We start from the raw sequence: 16,664 nt of genomic DNA, 5'->3' as shown, positions 1-16,664 counted from the left end.
GATTCAACAGAGAACTTTAAAAAAGAAAACAAAGCATTCACATATAACCACGAACTAATATTTAGTTTTCCCTCGCCCTTGCGCATTATTTAACTACCCTGCCGTGTGATTAAAAAATCAATAGAATCTAATTTTCTATGCGCATTTGTTTCCTGGTCTCTGTTCCAAATGCCCACATCCAACCAGGCTGTGCACACAAGCTCACAGACTTTGCACAAAATTGCCAAACACAAAATATCCAAACAACTTGTTCTCTCCTGTCGCCACAGCATCACCCTGAAGGACCATGTGAGAAAAGCTTTTATTTTCAGATGCCTCCTGAAAATCACAGATCAGGGACAAATCGGTCCTGAGGTCGCCGCCGTGGCTCCTCCACCAGCCTCCACTTGCTAAAAGTCCTGCGCTCTCCCTGAGCCAAACAGCAGCGTCTGTCCTACTTTTCTGCAGCTCTCACACAAACTCGACGCTTATATTACACAGTTGCCCACAGTTGATTAAAAGAGCCGTGTTCACAACGGGCACATGCTCGCTTTTTTTAGGAAGCACGAAATCTTTGCGCAAGTGTTTCCACCCAAAAAACGACAGCTCCTGCAACAGTGTCCTGCAGCAAATCTGCCCTAGTCTGCCGCATAATTGGTTGGGGATTTAGATGGAAAAGGGACTGCAGGAGAGAAAGCCTTTTTTTGGAGGGGGAAATGGTTCTCGTCCGCGGAAGAAAAGCTCTTTTCAGCGGGCCACAATGGGAGATTGGGACAGGGGAGGAGTCCCATCGTGATTAGCCCATTTAATGGCGCGTTTACTTAATTTCTGTATTCACTGGCAACGGTAAACAAAAGGGGAAATAGCACTCACATTTTAAAGTGCTGCATGACGTTGACGTTTGGCAAAATCTGTATTGTATACAGGGGCAGACATATAGAGCAATTTTACCTACAGCACATAGGGTTGAACCACGCGCGTAACGATAATAATAATAATAAAAAAGAAATGCTGTAAAGCAAGGCCTGTAACTTCCTCAGGAAAATAAAAATATATAACATTTAAATTAAAACATAAAACATAAAAAAATAAAACAATTCACATCAATGTTATAAATAATCTTTTAACTCCCGGAATAAAAGCCAAACTGATTTTAGGACAGCGTCCCGACTACATATATGTCATAAGCCCTGATGAGCATTAAAGCCTCCACAATCCAATAATGACCCGATATGAACATGTGTTCAGCCACTTATCAATGTCCTTGTGCGTAATCGGATGGAGAGACACACATGATGCAGAGGAGATGTAGGAAATTGAATATTGTATTTGATTTAGAAATGTTTGGTACATTAACATAATAACCACGCAGCCAAAGAAACACTGGATATAGGCTGATGTAAATAAGCGCTTGGAGCGACCCTGGGGCTCAGAGAGCAGAGGAGGAGGGGGCTGGATGTACTAATAAGATATTCCACTTTTCTTTTTTTTGTTTCTTAAATGTGACTTGTAACACCTGGCATTTTTTCAACCCTCCCCCCATTAAAACAAAAAAAGCAACAAAAACGCCTAGAGCACTTGAGTTGTAAGTTTTGACAAATATTTTATGTAGGAACACCAAGTCAAGAAAAGTGAGGGAGGGATAGAAAAGAGGATGAGACGAGGAGGAGAAGGAGGAAGAGGAGGAAGAGGAGATTGAGAGCAATAATTATGTACAAGCATATTTCTACACGTATATTACAGTCCGGGAGAATGATCGCATTATTTGAGATATACATAATTCAATATAAAATTTTGAAAATAAAAATAAAAATCTGATACAGTCATAAACGATTCCGTTCGACATTTTCTTTTTTCTTTTTTTTTTCTTTTGACCATGTTACCCCACACAGGCAGTGACAGAAGTGTATTTTTAAAAAAGGTGCTTACGACTTAAAATGATTGTCTGATGAACACAAACGTAAAAACAGGATTGCATCTGGTCTGCATGGCGGCTGCTTCATCATCATCATCATCATCATCATCATCAATCATCATCATCATCATCATCATCATCATGATCATCACAATCATCATCATCACTTGGACTAGAGATGGAGAGAACAAAAAATAAAAAGCGACGAAGACACCAAGACGATGTGTTTTTATTCCCTCTGATCGATGTTCCTGATGGAGAATCTTGCATTCAGGTTGTTGTCCCTGAATACAAAATAAAAAAATAAAAATAGAAGACATCATGCAAGTAGTCTAGTAGTAGTGGTGGTGGTGGTGGTGTGGGGGTATGAAGAGGAGGGGGAGGCGTGGGTCCTTTGAAAGCGCTTTTAATAAAAAAAAAAAAAAACGACGTGCTTTTATCTCTTTTTTATTTTAATATTTATATCAATCGGTCCTTTTTTCATCCGCGATATTTCATAAGTCTTTTTTTCTTCCTCTCAGGTCCATTTTCCCTGTAAATATTTCTCTTTTTGTTTGTTTCTGTGTGTGTTTTTGTTTTTGTTTGTTGTTGTTTTTCTCTCCCCCCCCTCTCCGTATCATACATCGCACTCCGAGTCACTGGATGTGACGGACAGGATGGACGTCCCGGTATCAACTCTCTCTGTCATACTGGAAACGCTGGTGGTGGGACTGGCCGCGGTCGAGGGCGACTCCGCCGAGCTGTGAGGGGTGAGCCCGGCCTCCGAGAGGGACCTCATACCGCCCGGTCCTATTGCTTGGTGCTGGAGCCTGGAGAAGAAAAGAAGCGAGGAGAAAAAAGGGGGAAAAATGAGGAGAAACGGCAATTAGACCTGAGAATGTCCCCCTCTCCCCTCCTCCTCCTGCAAAATAGGGGTTCAAACTCGCCTTTCTTTCCCCCTGCCGGCCCCAGCCATGCATGCATGCCTTTATCAAATAGCTTTCAGGGGACAAAACACAGCACTATTTAGACTACCAAATGTTGGGAGAAATGTAATGAGTTTCTGTGTTTTTTTCTGCAGGAAGTGAGCCCTGGTCTATACGCGCGAGTCAGCAACGTGGGATTTAAAGTACGTGTCATATCACCACAGGGAGAAAAAATAATCTTTAAATCCAACTTGGTGTTTTTGTAAAAGCAGATTTCTACCACAGGAGTCTGCAGCTATTTTTATTTTTATTCAGATTTTAGTTACTATACACCAGCTTTACTTTGATTATCTTTATCCACCCCTGCTCTGTTTTGAACCCCGTGACTCTACACGCGTAAAAAACAAATTATTTTTCTTATTTAATCAAATAAAATCCAAGCTTTTTTTGTGGGGTTTTTTGCACAAATGTCGTGATGCTGTGGCCCAGTTGTGCTCGAGTCTGACGGGAAGAGTGTGTGTGAGTGAGTGACACCGAGATCCAGGTTATGTGCAATCATCCTAAATGTTTATCTCCAATCCACTCACGATAATAACTCCATCACGGCGGGATAAATGTCAGCGTGGAAATATATCTCTTCATTTAGCATCAGAATAGAGTTCATATGGCTTAGTTCTCTGCGAGGTATTTTCTAATCAATTATAGCATTTCATTGGAATGATACCACACTTAATGTTATGAATACAGCCTATGTTTACCAGTGCTGTTTTAATACCATGCTCTTTTTTTTGTAATATCAATATCTTTATTATCCTTTCAGATAATCTTTTCCAACAATGCTTGGCGCCATGTGACGTTGAAATGATAAACGCACTGCAGCATATGATAAAAGCAGCTATTATACTCTGTGCATCTTTAATAAATCCATTCATGACTTTGGTAACCAACACAAAAATATTTAAAAATATGTGCAAAATATGACAATTACAACATTACATAAAGGAATAAACCATTTAACTTTTGGCCGGATAGATTTTAAATTAAATCCAGTTCAGTTTGTTTTATACGTTTTATCTGATAAAAAATTACCCACTACGCTTTTTTGACATGATAACAATTAAAATTGTGTTTATAATATAAATATATAAAGTCCAGTGTTGTTTTTAAACTATATATTTAATATGCTTTCTCATTTATTGCAGTACTTTCACTTTTACGCAAAAGATAAACAAGCTGGATCTAAGCTTAAGCCTGTGCGCAATCGTCCCTTTAGTTTAACAGTAATCTCCATTGTGTTAAAATTATTATTATTATTATATTTAGATTTATTTAAACACTTATTTTGAGTGTAGTACTCGCATTGTTTTCTCTATTCCATGATTTATAATCGGTGTAAAATGCCTGTAAAGTTGAATATAGGCTACGTCCGACGAAAATGTGCTGAAAAGCGCTTCTAAATAACAAAAAGTTTAATATTATTTTAAATATAATCTACTTTCACGTGTTTAAAACAGCACAAAATGATGTTTTCGATGTTTATTCCGATTTGACTTCATAACAAACATGTCGCCGCAGCCTGCTCCCTCCCCCTGCCACAGACTCGTCTTTTTCCTCGACAGCCTTTATATCCGCCAGCGCAGCTACAGCTTAATGAAATATCCTCGTTTGTTGCACTCTTTTTGAATTTAGGACCATTTTCACACAAACTTTGAAACATTCCTCCCGCGTATCGCTGCGTTTGGACGGTGAAGCACAGAAAAAGCACCAACCTGTTTTTGGCTGCCGCGGCTCTGTCTCGTTGCCTCCGGTTTTTAAACCAGTTTCCGACCTGTGTGGGAGTGAGTCCAGTGGCTTGAGCCAGTTCCCTTTTCTTGCTGGGGTTTGGGTAGGGGTCCTGAAGGTACCACTCCCTCAGCAGGCTCCGTGTCCGCTCTTTGAAACAGTGCGTCTTCTGCTCGCCGTCCCAGATGGTCCGAGGCAGCGGAAACTTCTTCCGCACCCGGTACTTATCGACCGGTCCGAGGGGACGACCGCGCAGCTTCTCGGCCTCCTGATAGTGTGCTTCCAGCCACATGGCCTGCAGTTTGCCGTGCGAGTCCTTGGTGAACTTGTGGTTCTCCAGGATGTGGTAGAGGTCTCTGAAATTCCCCGTGTGGAACGCCACCACGGCCCGGGCGCGCAGGATGGACTCGTGCTTGTTGATCTGCTCGCACGCTCCCGGAGCCACCGGCAGGGACCAGAGGAAGCGGCCCAGCCGTTCGATGTCCCCGGTCTCCTCCAGCGTCTCGCAGACGCTCGCCACCTGCTCCGGGGAGAAGTTGAGGGTCGGTAGCTGAAACATGGACAAGTCTTCTGGAGACCTGGTGGTTGGAGCGCTGTTCGCCAGGAGCAGAGGGCGATCAGCGAAGTTTGGCAGGAAGAAATGGGAGGGATAAAGCTCTAAAGGGGATCTGAAAACCATGGAAATGACCTGAGAGAGAAAGAAAATTATCGAGAAAAAGGAAAAACCGAAAAAATACGGCAAGTAAAAAAGATTGAATGATTCAATGGCTATCGCCTAATGACACCAGCCTCATAATATCTCCCCCCTAAATCCGCCGTTGAGTGTAGCATTGAAACATTTTGTTTCCCTTTTCTATTGGTCTTCTTGGTGTCGTTGTAGCGTTGTCATGGCAGCCCTGCCAATCACTGTCAAGCGTGCCAATCATTAGCCAGTACGTAGCGCGAGGCTTTCACCACTTGTGCAGCACGCACGGGGGGTTATCAGAGTCTGCGATCTCCACAGCAACCCTCCCACCGCACCGCGCGCATCAGGCACAAGCCAATGCTCGCCTATCTGCTGAATGGAATGAGCAATTAGAGGGTGGAATATTATTGCGATCTTAACGAGGCTCGTTAAAGCTAAAGAAGATATGTAGACTGGAGATGCTTAGCAGAGCCGGGGCGGGAGGGAGGGAGGGAGGGAGGGAGGCAGAGGGAGCTTTAAATGGGTGACAAATGGACAACCAGTGACTGCAACACGGGAATACACGTTGTGAATAGAAGCGGGTCAATCTGAATTATTTTTGCATAGTTTTCATCTTTTTCAGTGCATTATTTTTTTTGGTTTTTGGCGAAAGGTCTCGTGCGTTTGTTTGTTGTTATCACTTTTCCATTTTCTTACTTTCTCAAAGATGACACAATGACACAGTCCTATAATCGTTTGGCTTTTTCTCGGATCGGCCGTTGATTCCAAAAATGCATGTGCGTAATTTTATTCCACGGTGTGATTATGCCTTGGCTTGGGCTCGCCGGTGTGTGTGGTCACTCTGTGCTGGGTGGGTGCTGGTCCCGGTGCAGGCTGCAGTGTGATGCCGCTCCCCCTCCTGCTGTCCCCGGCCTCGCCTCCGGGACGCTGGGCGCAGCCCTGGCCCCCTGCCCGCTGCCACCTCTCCAAACCAACAAAATGCATTGTTCCAAATGAATATCGATGCGCAGCGTTGTGCTGATTAAACAAAGATCATGGCGTTTAAGTTCGAAAGCTAATTTGCCAACGGCATCGCCCTCCTAATGCCACCAGTTTATCGGGGTCTTTTGATAGTTCAGCCCTCTAATTAATACCATTGTGTTGGAATTGCAATCAAATGGCAACATGAAAGCTTCTTGGGGACATAAAAGCAGTTCTCATGTATTTGATCTGCTGGTAAGGACATGATCATTGTCCACATCCAGTCACAGGACTCGGCTTATAGCGGTAGCCACGGCGGTGTGATTTTCATGTTTATGGCTAAAACGGCTTCATATTTAGACAGGGCTTATAGGGTGTTAAAATAGTGTGAGTTCACTCTAACACGAACAGTGCTCACATTGTGAAAGGGCCGTGTACAAGGCGTAGCATCTAGACTCCGCTTAATCCGCCCTCAATAAAGCTGACATAATGATCCTAAGCCGCCTTTCTACAAAATCATTCAGGAATTCAAAACTTTTCCTTCCCTCTCTCAGATTTGCACATTCTCCGGGGGCGGCCAGATACACCAGCGACTCCAAGCTTGGAGCGACAGTGAGTAGACCAGCCTGTCGTGCATGTATCGCTCCACCTGTTTATGTTCTCAATTTAACCTTATCTCACAGTAATAAACAACTGTAGGTGGGAGCGCGCAATTACGCACATTTCCTCTCCTGTGCAAAAGCGGGCACTTTATTTAGCCATGCATGTGCGTGCGTAAAGGCGAGTTGCGCAAGTGTCTGTGTCTGCAGGTGTGTGTGATACAGAGCAGGGGTGGCGATGATCTTGTTGCAGGGTCAGGCGCTGGGTTTGTGCGCGTCTTTTGGGATTGTGTGCGCGCATGTGTTTGTGAGAGGGTGTGAGGGGGTAGGGTGGTATATGGGATCAATCCTGCCCACCGCGCCGCTGCACGGACCTCAGGAGAACTAATTCCAAGTGGCACTTGAATTGGTCCCGTTGGAAAGCTCCGTGGACTGGAAGTAAAGGCTGGTATTTTCATGCTGGTGTTAAAACTAACCCCCACCACCTCCACTACCATCACCACCACCCTCTTTCTGTGTCTCTCTCTTACACACGGGCGCGCACATGCATGCAAGCAAGCACGACCCCAACATTAAGTTAAAAGTGCAGGCTTACAGCAGCATTACCCCGAATATGCAAAGCCCCCCCCCCTCCTACCTTACCTGACTGGGTTCCAATTTAGGTGATCGCCATTCACGCCAAGGCTGCATGCATTATCCAGCATTATGCTTTGGAGGAGCCTTGTTTGGGAGTAGCCCTCGCAGGCAATTCGGAAATCACTCCTAGAGGAAGACGAGAGGTGAAATGTAAAACCTGAATGGGGATTGAGAGAGAAAAGCCACTGGTAATTCACATTCTTTTGCATGGCTTTTGTTTACGTTAAGCATGTAATTAACACCCCCAAACAAGTTTATTCACCTGCCGTAATTGTGTGTTTATCCGAGGACTTGCTGAATGTTCCGAGCAGCGGGGGCCGGCCGCTCTGAATGCACATCGAGCCTTTAGCTTCTTCTCCGTTTACTCACAGCCTTAAAACCTCCAGACACGACAACGCAAACAACATTTTGCTCAGGGAAACCCTGGGAATGTGTTCGTCTGACGGACAGACGCGCCTGACGTCTCTCCTCTGTGACCTGATTTCTGTTAATTGACTGTAACACACTTAGTCAAACTTTGTTTACAAGAGTTTTACATAAATAAAAGTTATTGTTTCCTGTTAAAGAAATGTTTTTTTTATTCTCAAGCAGCGGCTGCAGCGCGCATTGAATCTCCAAATGTTACCACACTCGTTAATTGGCAATTAGCAAGTTATTTTCATTATCGGTCAGTTCCAATAAGGGGAGCAAATAAACAAAGCTGATGTTACGTCATGTTCGGTGGCGAGAGAGAGAGAGAGAGAGAGAGAGAGAGAGAGAGAGAGAGAGAGAGAGAGAGAGGGGGGGAGAGAGAGAGAGGAGAGGACCGGATGAGAGGAGGAAAGGAAAAAGGTGTTGACTGTAAAAGGTAAGAGGGAAAGAGAAAAGAAGGCACGAAAGAAAGGCTCTTGTTTTATTTTCTGCTCCCTCGTTGACCCCGGTTTGGCAGAGGCTGGTCCAGAAAAGGCAGCACACCCCTCCCTGACAAGCACAGGAGAGACTCCTGCGCCTGCTGCTCCATCCTGGATTCAACGCAACAATACGCAGGACGAGACTTTGGAGAGATGATGGGTGCGTATACCAAAACAATCCCACTTCCCATTATTCCCTTTAAACCGCGTGGCTTTGTTTGGAGTATTCTGTGAATGTAAAACGTGCATTCGTGTATTTTTTTTTTTAATGTGTGAGAACTTTTAATTGTCATTGGCACCTTTAGAAATCAATTGCATTTTATTTTAATGATGTGGACATTTAGCACTGTGTTTGTATTTTCCCCTTCTTGCCCCTGTTCGTCCCCCTGCAGAGCTGCGAGCGGGGTCCGGACCACGGAGCTGGAGACTGGACCTGGCACCGGTTCACTGCGTTTTCAATCCGTCCAAGATCAGGAGGGAAATCCAACCACCGCTCCTGTAACTTCTGACCCTTCTCCATCAAGGACGGTTCCCATGTTGTGCGGTAAACTATCATTTAAAAAATTTTTGGGACACTTATAAATATTCATGAAATGTTAAAGAAAATCCTATTTTTGTCTGAATGACGAGGCGATTCTATTGTCTCTGATTATCGTCTAAAATCAAGTTTATAATTTAGTTGCATTTACCGTTTTTTTTATCCAGCGAGCACCGGGGAGATGCGTCTCGTTACACATGCAGCTGATGTGTGATGCTGTCGGGACGGGGCGCAAAATCCCCTCCGTCCCACGCTGGCCATACTCCACCCTGCATCTACACTGTAAAAAAAATATCAACCTATACAAGCTGTTAAATGCAGGCCCAGCTCTGAGGTGATAAAATTCATACTTGCTGAAAACGTACCATGAGTTAATTAAACCTGTTTCCACTGTTCCACAAATGAGTCATGAGATTATTGAGGGTGGTGCAATTTTTCTTAATTGTACTGCAGAAATACTAGACATTTTGTTTTGCTTGGTAATTCTACAACACGGGTCTCCGTAGAAATCCTGCAAAATGCGTAAAATTCGTGGAACCACCATGATGGCACAGCTTCTGCCACGTTTGGCTAAAATGTGACACAAATGAAAACGGAAGCCTGTCGATTTTATTTTTACAGTGCACTCTCTCTGCCCTTAGATAAAGCCATTATCCTGCTGCTGGGCTCCTGTTATTTTATTTTTACCCTTTCTAAAACCCGTTCCAGGCTAAAATTACGCACGTCAATCTACATATGATTTACTTGATTAAATGACCCGCAAGCGCCAGAAGAATTACTCCGGTGACGGCTCTTTAAAGCTGTGAACAGTTGCCAACTTATTCCTGCAGTCACATGTGCAATGTGTCACCCGGACCTGCAAGATGCACACGCTTGTGCAAACACTGCAGTGGCGGCGATTGAGAGGAAACAAGTAGAGAAAAATGCGCATTTTCTGTTGAGAGTGTTGTGATAATGATCTGTAAATGTGGCGCCAACTTTAACAGCGAAGCAAAGTTTTTAACCTCTCTCTCTCTCGCGCTCTCTCCCTCCCTCTCTCTCCCTCTCTCCTTTCTTTTATTGTTTTTATTGTGTGGTCTCATTAGGGGGACTTCCTGGCAGGGCTGGGAGCTTGTATCGGAGCTGTCCAATCAGTGTATTTACACGGGTTGTTAGCGACAGTTAATGAGGGCTCCTCCCCGGGCCGGTAGAGAAAGGCGCCTCAACATTAAGATTTACCTTGTGTCAACTCGTTACTTCTAATGAACCTCCGCGTAAAAAAGCCTCCTCGCACTCAATGGAGCCGTGCGCCCGGATCCTGTGTGTGTGAGACCCTGGAAGAGTGGAGCTGCAAGCCGGCGTCCTTTCGTCCCCCCCACCCCTCACTTCTTTTTTTCTTCCGCTCACTCAGGGAGAGTCGCCTTTTCTCTGCAGGTCCGGGCTCCATGATGCATGCATGCAATGCCTCTGCATCCGCGTGCATGTGTGAGTGTGGACGTGTGTGTCCAAGGAAGGTGGGTGGTGCGTATAACCTACTCTAAAAAAAAACCAAAGGCATCATTTTGACTTAATGATTGCACAATAAGAAGTGATTATGATGCACTGTACAAACTGTATTCCTGCAGCACTCACAAGTCAGATGAATGGAGGGATGGATGGATGGATGGATGGATGGATGGATGGATGGATGGATGGATGGACAAACTCAGCAAGATGTAAAGACATAAGAGCAAAAATAATGTGTTGAATACAACATTTTTCAAATATTATAGTAAAAATGTGATGAGAGGACGGAGGAGCAGGAGGGCTGGTGTGTGTTTGCGTGTCAGTATCACAAACCTGGTACGTCTTCTACTGTTTGGTGAATTAGGCTTGACATGTCAGCTTATTGCCTCTGCAGAAGTAAGTTCACTTAATCACCCCCTCCCTCACCCCCTCTTCTTCCTCCCCCACATCCCCCAGCAGAGCACGGAGGATAGGCCGCGGCAGCTCGGGCTCTGGCCCCTCCGTCCACCCCCTCATCTGGCCCCCAGTGAGGCTTGTTGAGCCGCATCAGCAACACATCAGTGCCCCTCAATTCAGGTACAAACTGGAGGAGTTTGGCGGATCCCTGAAGTGGACTCCCCTCTTACTCCTCTAACCCACAGAGACACCACTTAAAAATCAATTAGGCTCGTCTCGTCTCTCCCGCCCTGCCGGTCAACGTCTCAGGAACAGGTGGCTTCCACCAATTTGGGGAGAGATTAAAAAGTAGGCTACATTCCAGCGAGATTCATTATTTCATTTTATCCTGAATCCAGGTCTGAATGAGGGGATGTGCCCTCATGCACTTCATGGCCCCTCTGAGTCTGTAGGGTACATCTCTATGTGCTGACATCATTCACATATTTGTGGCAGGCCTTCTCACAATGTAGGCCGGCACAATGTAGGCCGGAGCTTCTTATTCTCAGCTCCAATATATGATTTTTCTCCTTAGCCGACAGGGTATTTTATTTTGAAGTGTGGTGTGCATCTGTTACATAATATATTTGCAGATGTCAGCTGCATTTCTTGTAAGAAATCTCCATCCAGCAGCAGTCAGCAGGTGATTAAGTGGCCAACACAAGATTATATATTCATGGTTGTTGGTGCTTTGTCACCTGCTGATGATAGAGACAGAAATAAACAGTTTGGTTTGTTTCTAAAAAGTGATCTTTATTCCTCATAGAGACTCTTATCTTATAGAGCTCCATATCAAAAACATATTTTCTCTTGTCGTCTGTTTCACCATGATTTTAACCGCAGACAGTCTCCTGCTTCCTCGTGTTAAAGAGCTGCAGCAGTCGACACAAGGAGCAGCAGCAGCAGCAGCAGCAGCAGCAGCAGCAGCAGGAGCAGCAGGAGCAGGAGCAGGAGCAGCGCTGGAGGAGGCTGTGTGTTGTGTGTTCACTCTTCCAGGTAGATGGGTTGATTTGGAGACAGAGACCATAAATATTACGGATGCATATCAGATGCGTGGCCCCGAGCTTTACAAACGATGCTCACCTTCCAATCCCCTGTGACTTCCTCTGAAGAGCAAAACAACATCTTCTCCACTTCCTCAGATCAGCTACAGTTTTTTTTTACCAGCATCCAATCTTTGAATATCAGTCATGCACCTGAATGTGTGGGGGCCTAAAGGTGCACTGACTCAATAGAGGGGTGACCAAAGTTTCATCAGCACAAATAGAAATGCTCTCGTAAAATTGGACAGTTTGGGGCTCGACTGTCAAGGCTGATTAAGTAGCCCGGCTCTCAGATGCAGATAGAGGCTGTGGAGATGGCCCTTTAGCCCGGTGTCACAGGAGCTGACAAGCCATAATTACTCTGGCTGACACATCGCTCTCCAAGCTTACTAATGTGAGAGCTGTGGATATGTACGGCAGACGGCGTGCATACAGTCCCGACTGCTCAGCTCTTCAGCCACGCAGTCCCTTCCTCCCAGGGATCAGATGCTCGGCTGACCTTTTCCATTTTCACATTTCAGTGGTGACACACACTCTTATTTAAAAGTTAGTGGAGATCATAAGGATCTGTTTGGATTAAAAAAGAAACTACAACATGCTATATCAGTAGTGGAAACAAACTATTTACTCAAGTAGTAGTTGTATTAGTATTTTTTATTTATGCTTCTTCTACTGCATTGCATTTAAAGGAAGAATATTCTACTTTTCCTCGCTGCTACTTTGCAGATTAATATATTTTAAATATATAATTACAGGCTGAACTATTCAGCAGCATGTGTAGTTGAAGATTAATTTTACCTAAATAACACCAAACTTATAAAGTACTGTACAACCAAGCACACTGAAAGAGGCCACTATATATTTAGTGCTTTTACTTTTTATTACACATTGTATGTAGTGCTTCTCCAGCGTGAAAAAACTGCTTTTACTTCATTTAAGTGTTTCATTAGGATAAAATTAATTAGTTAACATTAGAGATATGATGAGAGTAAAGTAGGCTGCTAGTGAAACATTTCTGTGAGTATTTACTTAATTACTGTACTTTTTACTTTATACTTTTCTATTAGATTAGAGGTTCTGTTTTTTTATAAAACATATGTTTAACAAATGAATTATGCATCTTGATAAATTCAAATACCCAACATCTTATAGAGTAAAGATATCCCACTTTCAACTGATAAAACATAGAATGTCAGTGTATCAGTAATAACTTTCCAACTATAATGACCCTCTCTGAAATTAAGGAGAGTAGTCCAGTTACTTTTGATAAGTATCTAAGTAAACTTTGCTGATAGTATTTTTGTTCTTTCAATAATTAATTAAAAGTAGTAACTCCTCTCACAACACGCACAACTTCTGTCTTCCTCAGCGAGCAAATGTTTTTTTATCAAAGCTTTATATTTTGTAATCGACTGATGTGAGTGATCTATAGATCTACTCATTGCGCGTGCGTGTTTGCGGATGTTTGTGTGTGTGTGTGTGAAGGTTACAGGGTCACAGACGATCCTGTCATTGTCTCACATTTTGTTTGTCGCCGTGTTTGCGTGACACGCAACGAACAATCCAACGTCTCTCTCTCTCTCTCTCTCTCTCTCTCTCTCTCTCACTCACTCAGTCAATCTTGAATCTTGAATCTTGAACTCTGTGTGTATGTGTGTGTGTTTGTGTTGTGGTGTGTGTGTGAAGGGGTGTTTGTCTGTCTCTCTCTCTCTCTCTCTCTCTCTTTCCCTCTTCTCTCTCTCTCTCTCTCGCTCTCTCTCTCTCACTCACTCAGTCAATCTTGAATCTTGAATCTTGAATCTTGAATCTTGAACTCTGTGTGTATGTGTGTGTGTTTGTGTGTGTGGTGTGTGTGTGAAGGGGTGTTTGTCTGTCTCTCTCTCTCTCTCTCTCTCTCTCTCTCTCTCTCTCTCTCTCTCTCTCTCTCTCTCTCTCTCTCTCTCTCTCTCTCTCTCACTCACTCATTCACTAGCTCAGTGTGTATGTGGTGGGTGTGGTGTGTATGTGTGTGTTTATGTATCTCTCTCTCTCTCTCTCTCTCCTCCTTGACTGCAGATCTTGACATTACTTCACTCGATTGCCCGTTTACCCCCAAGTCAAGTCTGAGACAGTCATGAAGTGTAAAGGAGGTGGGCCATGTCATGTCCGCTCAGTGTGCATGGGACTGTTGCTGCGCTCGGCTGTGATCATTGTTCAGGAGAACAATTCCACACAGAGGGCCGAGCAGGCAGGAAGGCAGCAGCTCCACAACACAGAAAAGTGGAAGAACAGCAGCAAACAGGGGCCAGTTATTCACCCGCTGCTCACTAGGTTCATCATGGAGGTGTCTAGGGTTGTCATTATAATTGTTTAACCTACTTTAACATTTACTTTGCTGAAGAGATTTCGTCCAACTAATCTCACTGTGCCACCTCCACACCACTTCAAGGACATGAATGTTTTATCTGCACATCAAGAGGCTTCGTTCTCTTGAAACCGCTGTGGAAGTTAATTCAAATGACCACAAGAACCCGTGAGAAGTCCCACAGCATCATTTAACATGAAGCTATGAGATGACTGAGAAATTATAGAGAAATATTAGAATATAGGCACAATTGAAAAGGCCCTCATGTAGCCTGCATGTTGCTTAATCAGTTTATATTGGCTTTGTGGTGGTGTTATTTTCATAGGCCTCCTAAAAATATTCCTTTTGGCTTCTCTTGCCGTTAGCATATAGCCCTGAGCCGAAAAGAGAGGAAATGTAAATTCCTTTTTATTGTGCATGTGGTGTACGATCATAAACATACAGGCGACATTAGTTTTTGTCATAAATGGCTATTCTTTTTTAATATTAGTGCGATTTTGGAGAACAGGCTACTGATTCTGCAGCTAGCTAAGGTGCTGATGAAAAACTCTGCACCCACTGGATCATTTGGCAAAAACAAATACGCTAAGTTTAAAAAAAGCATCAATTACTCGTCTAATTGTTTTTCTCCTTCAGAGAAAGTATATAAATCTGCAGTGTAGCTATACGCAGGGTGGTTGCTATGGGCAACAGATTGATGGCGCAATTGTGAGGTATGGCTCGTGCCTGTTCCTGAAATCTCAGGTGTGCGCGTGTATCGAGCTCGTGACCGCGTGGCTCCGCCCCAGCAGCCAATCAGAGGCGAGGAGCGGAACTAATCGACCAATAACTGGATATTAACTCGCAGGATAATAACGGAGGGATGCGGCGGCGGAGGAGCCGGTTACTCACGGGTGAGCTGCGGCCGTCCAATCTGATTTGTGTCACGCATCTCCCGTTTAGCTCGCCCGATCAATAGCGGACGTCTGGGAGAGCAGGGTGAGGGGGGGAGGAGGCAGGGGAGGTGAGGAGGGAGGGAAGAAGGGCGAGATGCACAGACTCAAGGACACGAGAAGGAAACAAGGTGCAACAGGTCAACAGCAGTTTGAACCAGCAGGTCCGCACAAACTCAAGTGTGTGTGTGTGTGTGTGTGTGTGTGTGTGTGTGTGTGTGTGTGTGTGTGTGTGTGTGTGTGTGTGTGTGTGTGTGTGTGCCTGTAGTCCCCCTGTTAACCTATATTTTCAGGTATATTCATTAACATTTGTACATGCTGGATGTAGTAATTCTGCATCGTCATCATTAGTATTAGTATTAGTATTAGTAGCAGTAGTATTAGTATTATTTATTTGTATAAGTCTATTTATAAGCAGTTTATAAACACAATGCATGGTTTATAGCTCATTATAATGTAGGCGTAAGTATATTAATCTTTATTAATATATTTATCATATCATTTCTGATTCATAAACTATTTACGAAAAAAAAAGATATCCCTCATATAGGAAAAATTGTAAATGTTGACAAATATCTTTTCAATTTAAATAATTTTACTATGGAAACTTGTAAAATAGATTTTTAATGTTCTTATATCTGCTTAAATTATTAATGCATATTTATATATATAATTAAAATATATATATGTATATAAGAACGATATGTATGCGGTATTATTATTATTATTATAATTATTATTATTTAAAGCTTCATTCAAAATCATGAATTCCTGCCCCGTCCCTCATCAGGGTTTAACTTTTGAAGCTCATCCTCTTCATCAGCTTTTTCCTTTTTTAAATAATCATGCGGATACTTGTTTCACCAACATGTGGAAATATTTCATTTGAAGTCTAAAGTGTCCCCAGGAGGAAAGTTTCTCTTATTTCTATAATGAGCACTCAAAGCGGTCATTTAAATGTGAAGCTTATAAACAGTCAAACGTGTCCGCCAGTGTTTTTTAATCCTAAATACTTGTGAATGAGTATTTCACAGAGTATTTCCGGAGCATCCCAGTATCTTCAGAGGTGCAAGTGTTTGTCCTCCACTCGGTGCTGATGCAGGATCAGTAGTTTGTATCGAGTTAGATCCGCTCACCACGCACAGCCACTGCCTGCCACTGAAACCATAATGTTTTCATACGCATGCGGCTCATACAAACCAGCATGTAACCTGCCATCCACACACACACACACACTGCAGCATGCACACACACACACACACATATAGGTGTTTTGCAATAGCGTGAATAAATCAAACTGCATTGATTAAACACACCTCACACACTCGCCCTGCTTTGGGGCACACTGATGATTCTTCACTTTCTATCTTCGGCGGATGCTCATTCATTATTCAGCCTCGGCTCTGTATTAGCGCTGGATGGCAGATGTCAGAGCGTGATGGAGATGTTTGTGTTGGGCTGATTTGAGAAGCCATTATCCCGCCCGCTTATCAAACATTCATGTGCGGCAGCTGTAGTTGTGGATCCGTCTCCTGT

General features: G+C 43.7%; 1 protein-coding gene and 1 long non-coding RNA gene across 2 annotated transcripts; one reads left to right on the top strand and one right to left on the bottom strand.

The window, feature by feature from the left end:
• Positions 1 to 1,565: 1,565 nt before the first annotated feature.
• six3a (SIX homeobox 3a) lies at positions 1,566 to 5,551 on the bottom strand. Its single transcript, XM_035173538.2, has 2 exons — positions 4,569 to 5,551; positions 1,566 to 2,703 (listed from the first exon to the last, which is right to left on the bottom strand). The coding sequence occupies exons 1-2, from the start codon at positions 5,258 to 5,260 to the stop codon at positions 2,511 to 2,513; spliced, it is 885 nt and encodes a 294-aa protein (XP_035029429.1). The 5' UTR covers positions 5,261 to 5,551; the 3' UTR covers positions 1,566 to 2,510.
• Positions 5,552 to 8,226: 2,675 nt separating this feature from the next.
• Positions 8,227 to 13,459, top strand: LOC118119502. The gene is made up of 3 exons (XR_004698094.2): positions 8,227 to 8,511; positions 8,744 to 8,895; positions 9,057 to 13,459. It is a non-coding gene; the product is annotated as an uncharacterized LOC118119502 (long non-coding RNA).
• The last annotated feature ends 3,205 nt before the right edge of the window (positions 13,460 to 16,664 follow it).

Source organism: Hippoglossus stenolepis, chromosome 12 (genome assembly GCF_022539355.2).
Source record: "Hippoglossus stenolepis isolate QCI-W04-F060 chromosome 12, HSTE1.2, whole genome shotgun sequence".
Classification (NCBI taxonomy): Eukaryota; Metazoa; Chordata; class Actinopteri; order Pleuronectiformes; family Pleuronectidae; genus Hippoglossus; species Hippoglossus stenolepis.
The sequence above is the reverse complement of the archived record's forward strand: the minus strand, read 5'-3'. Positions and strand labels throughout refer to the sequence as shown.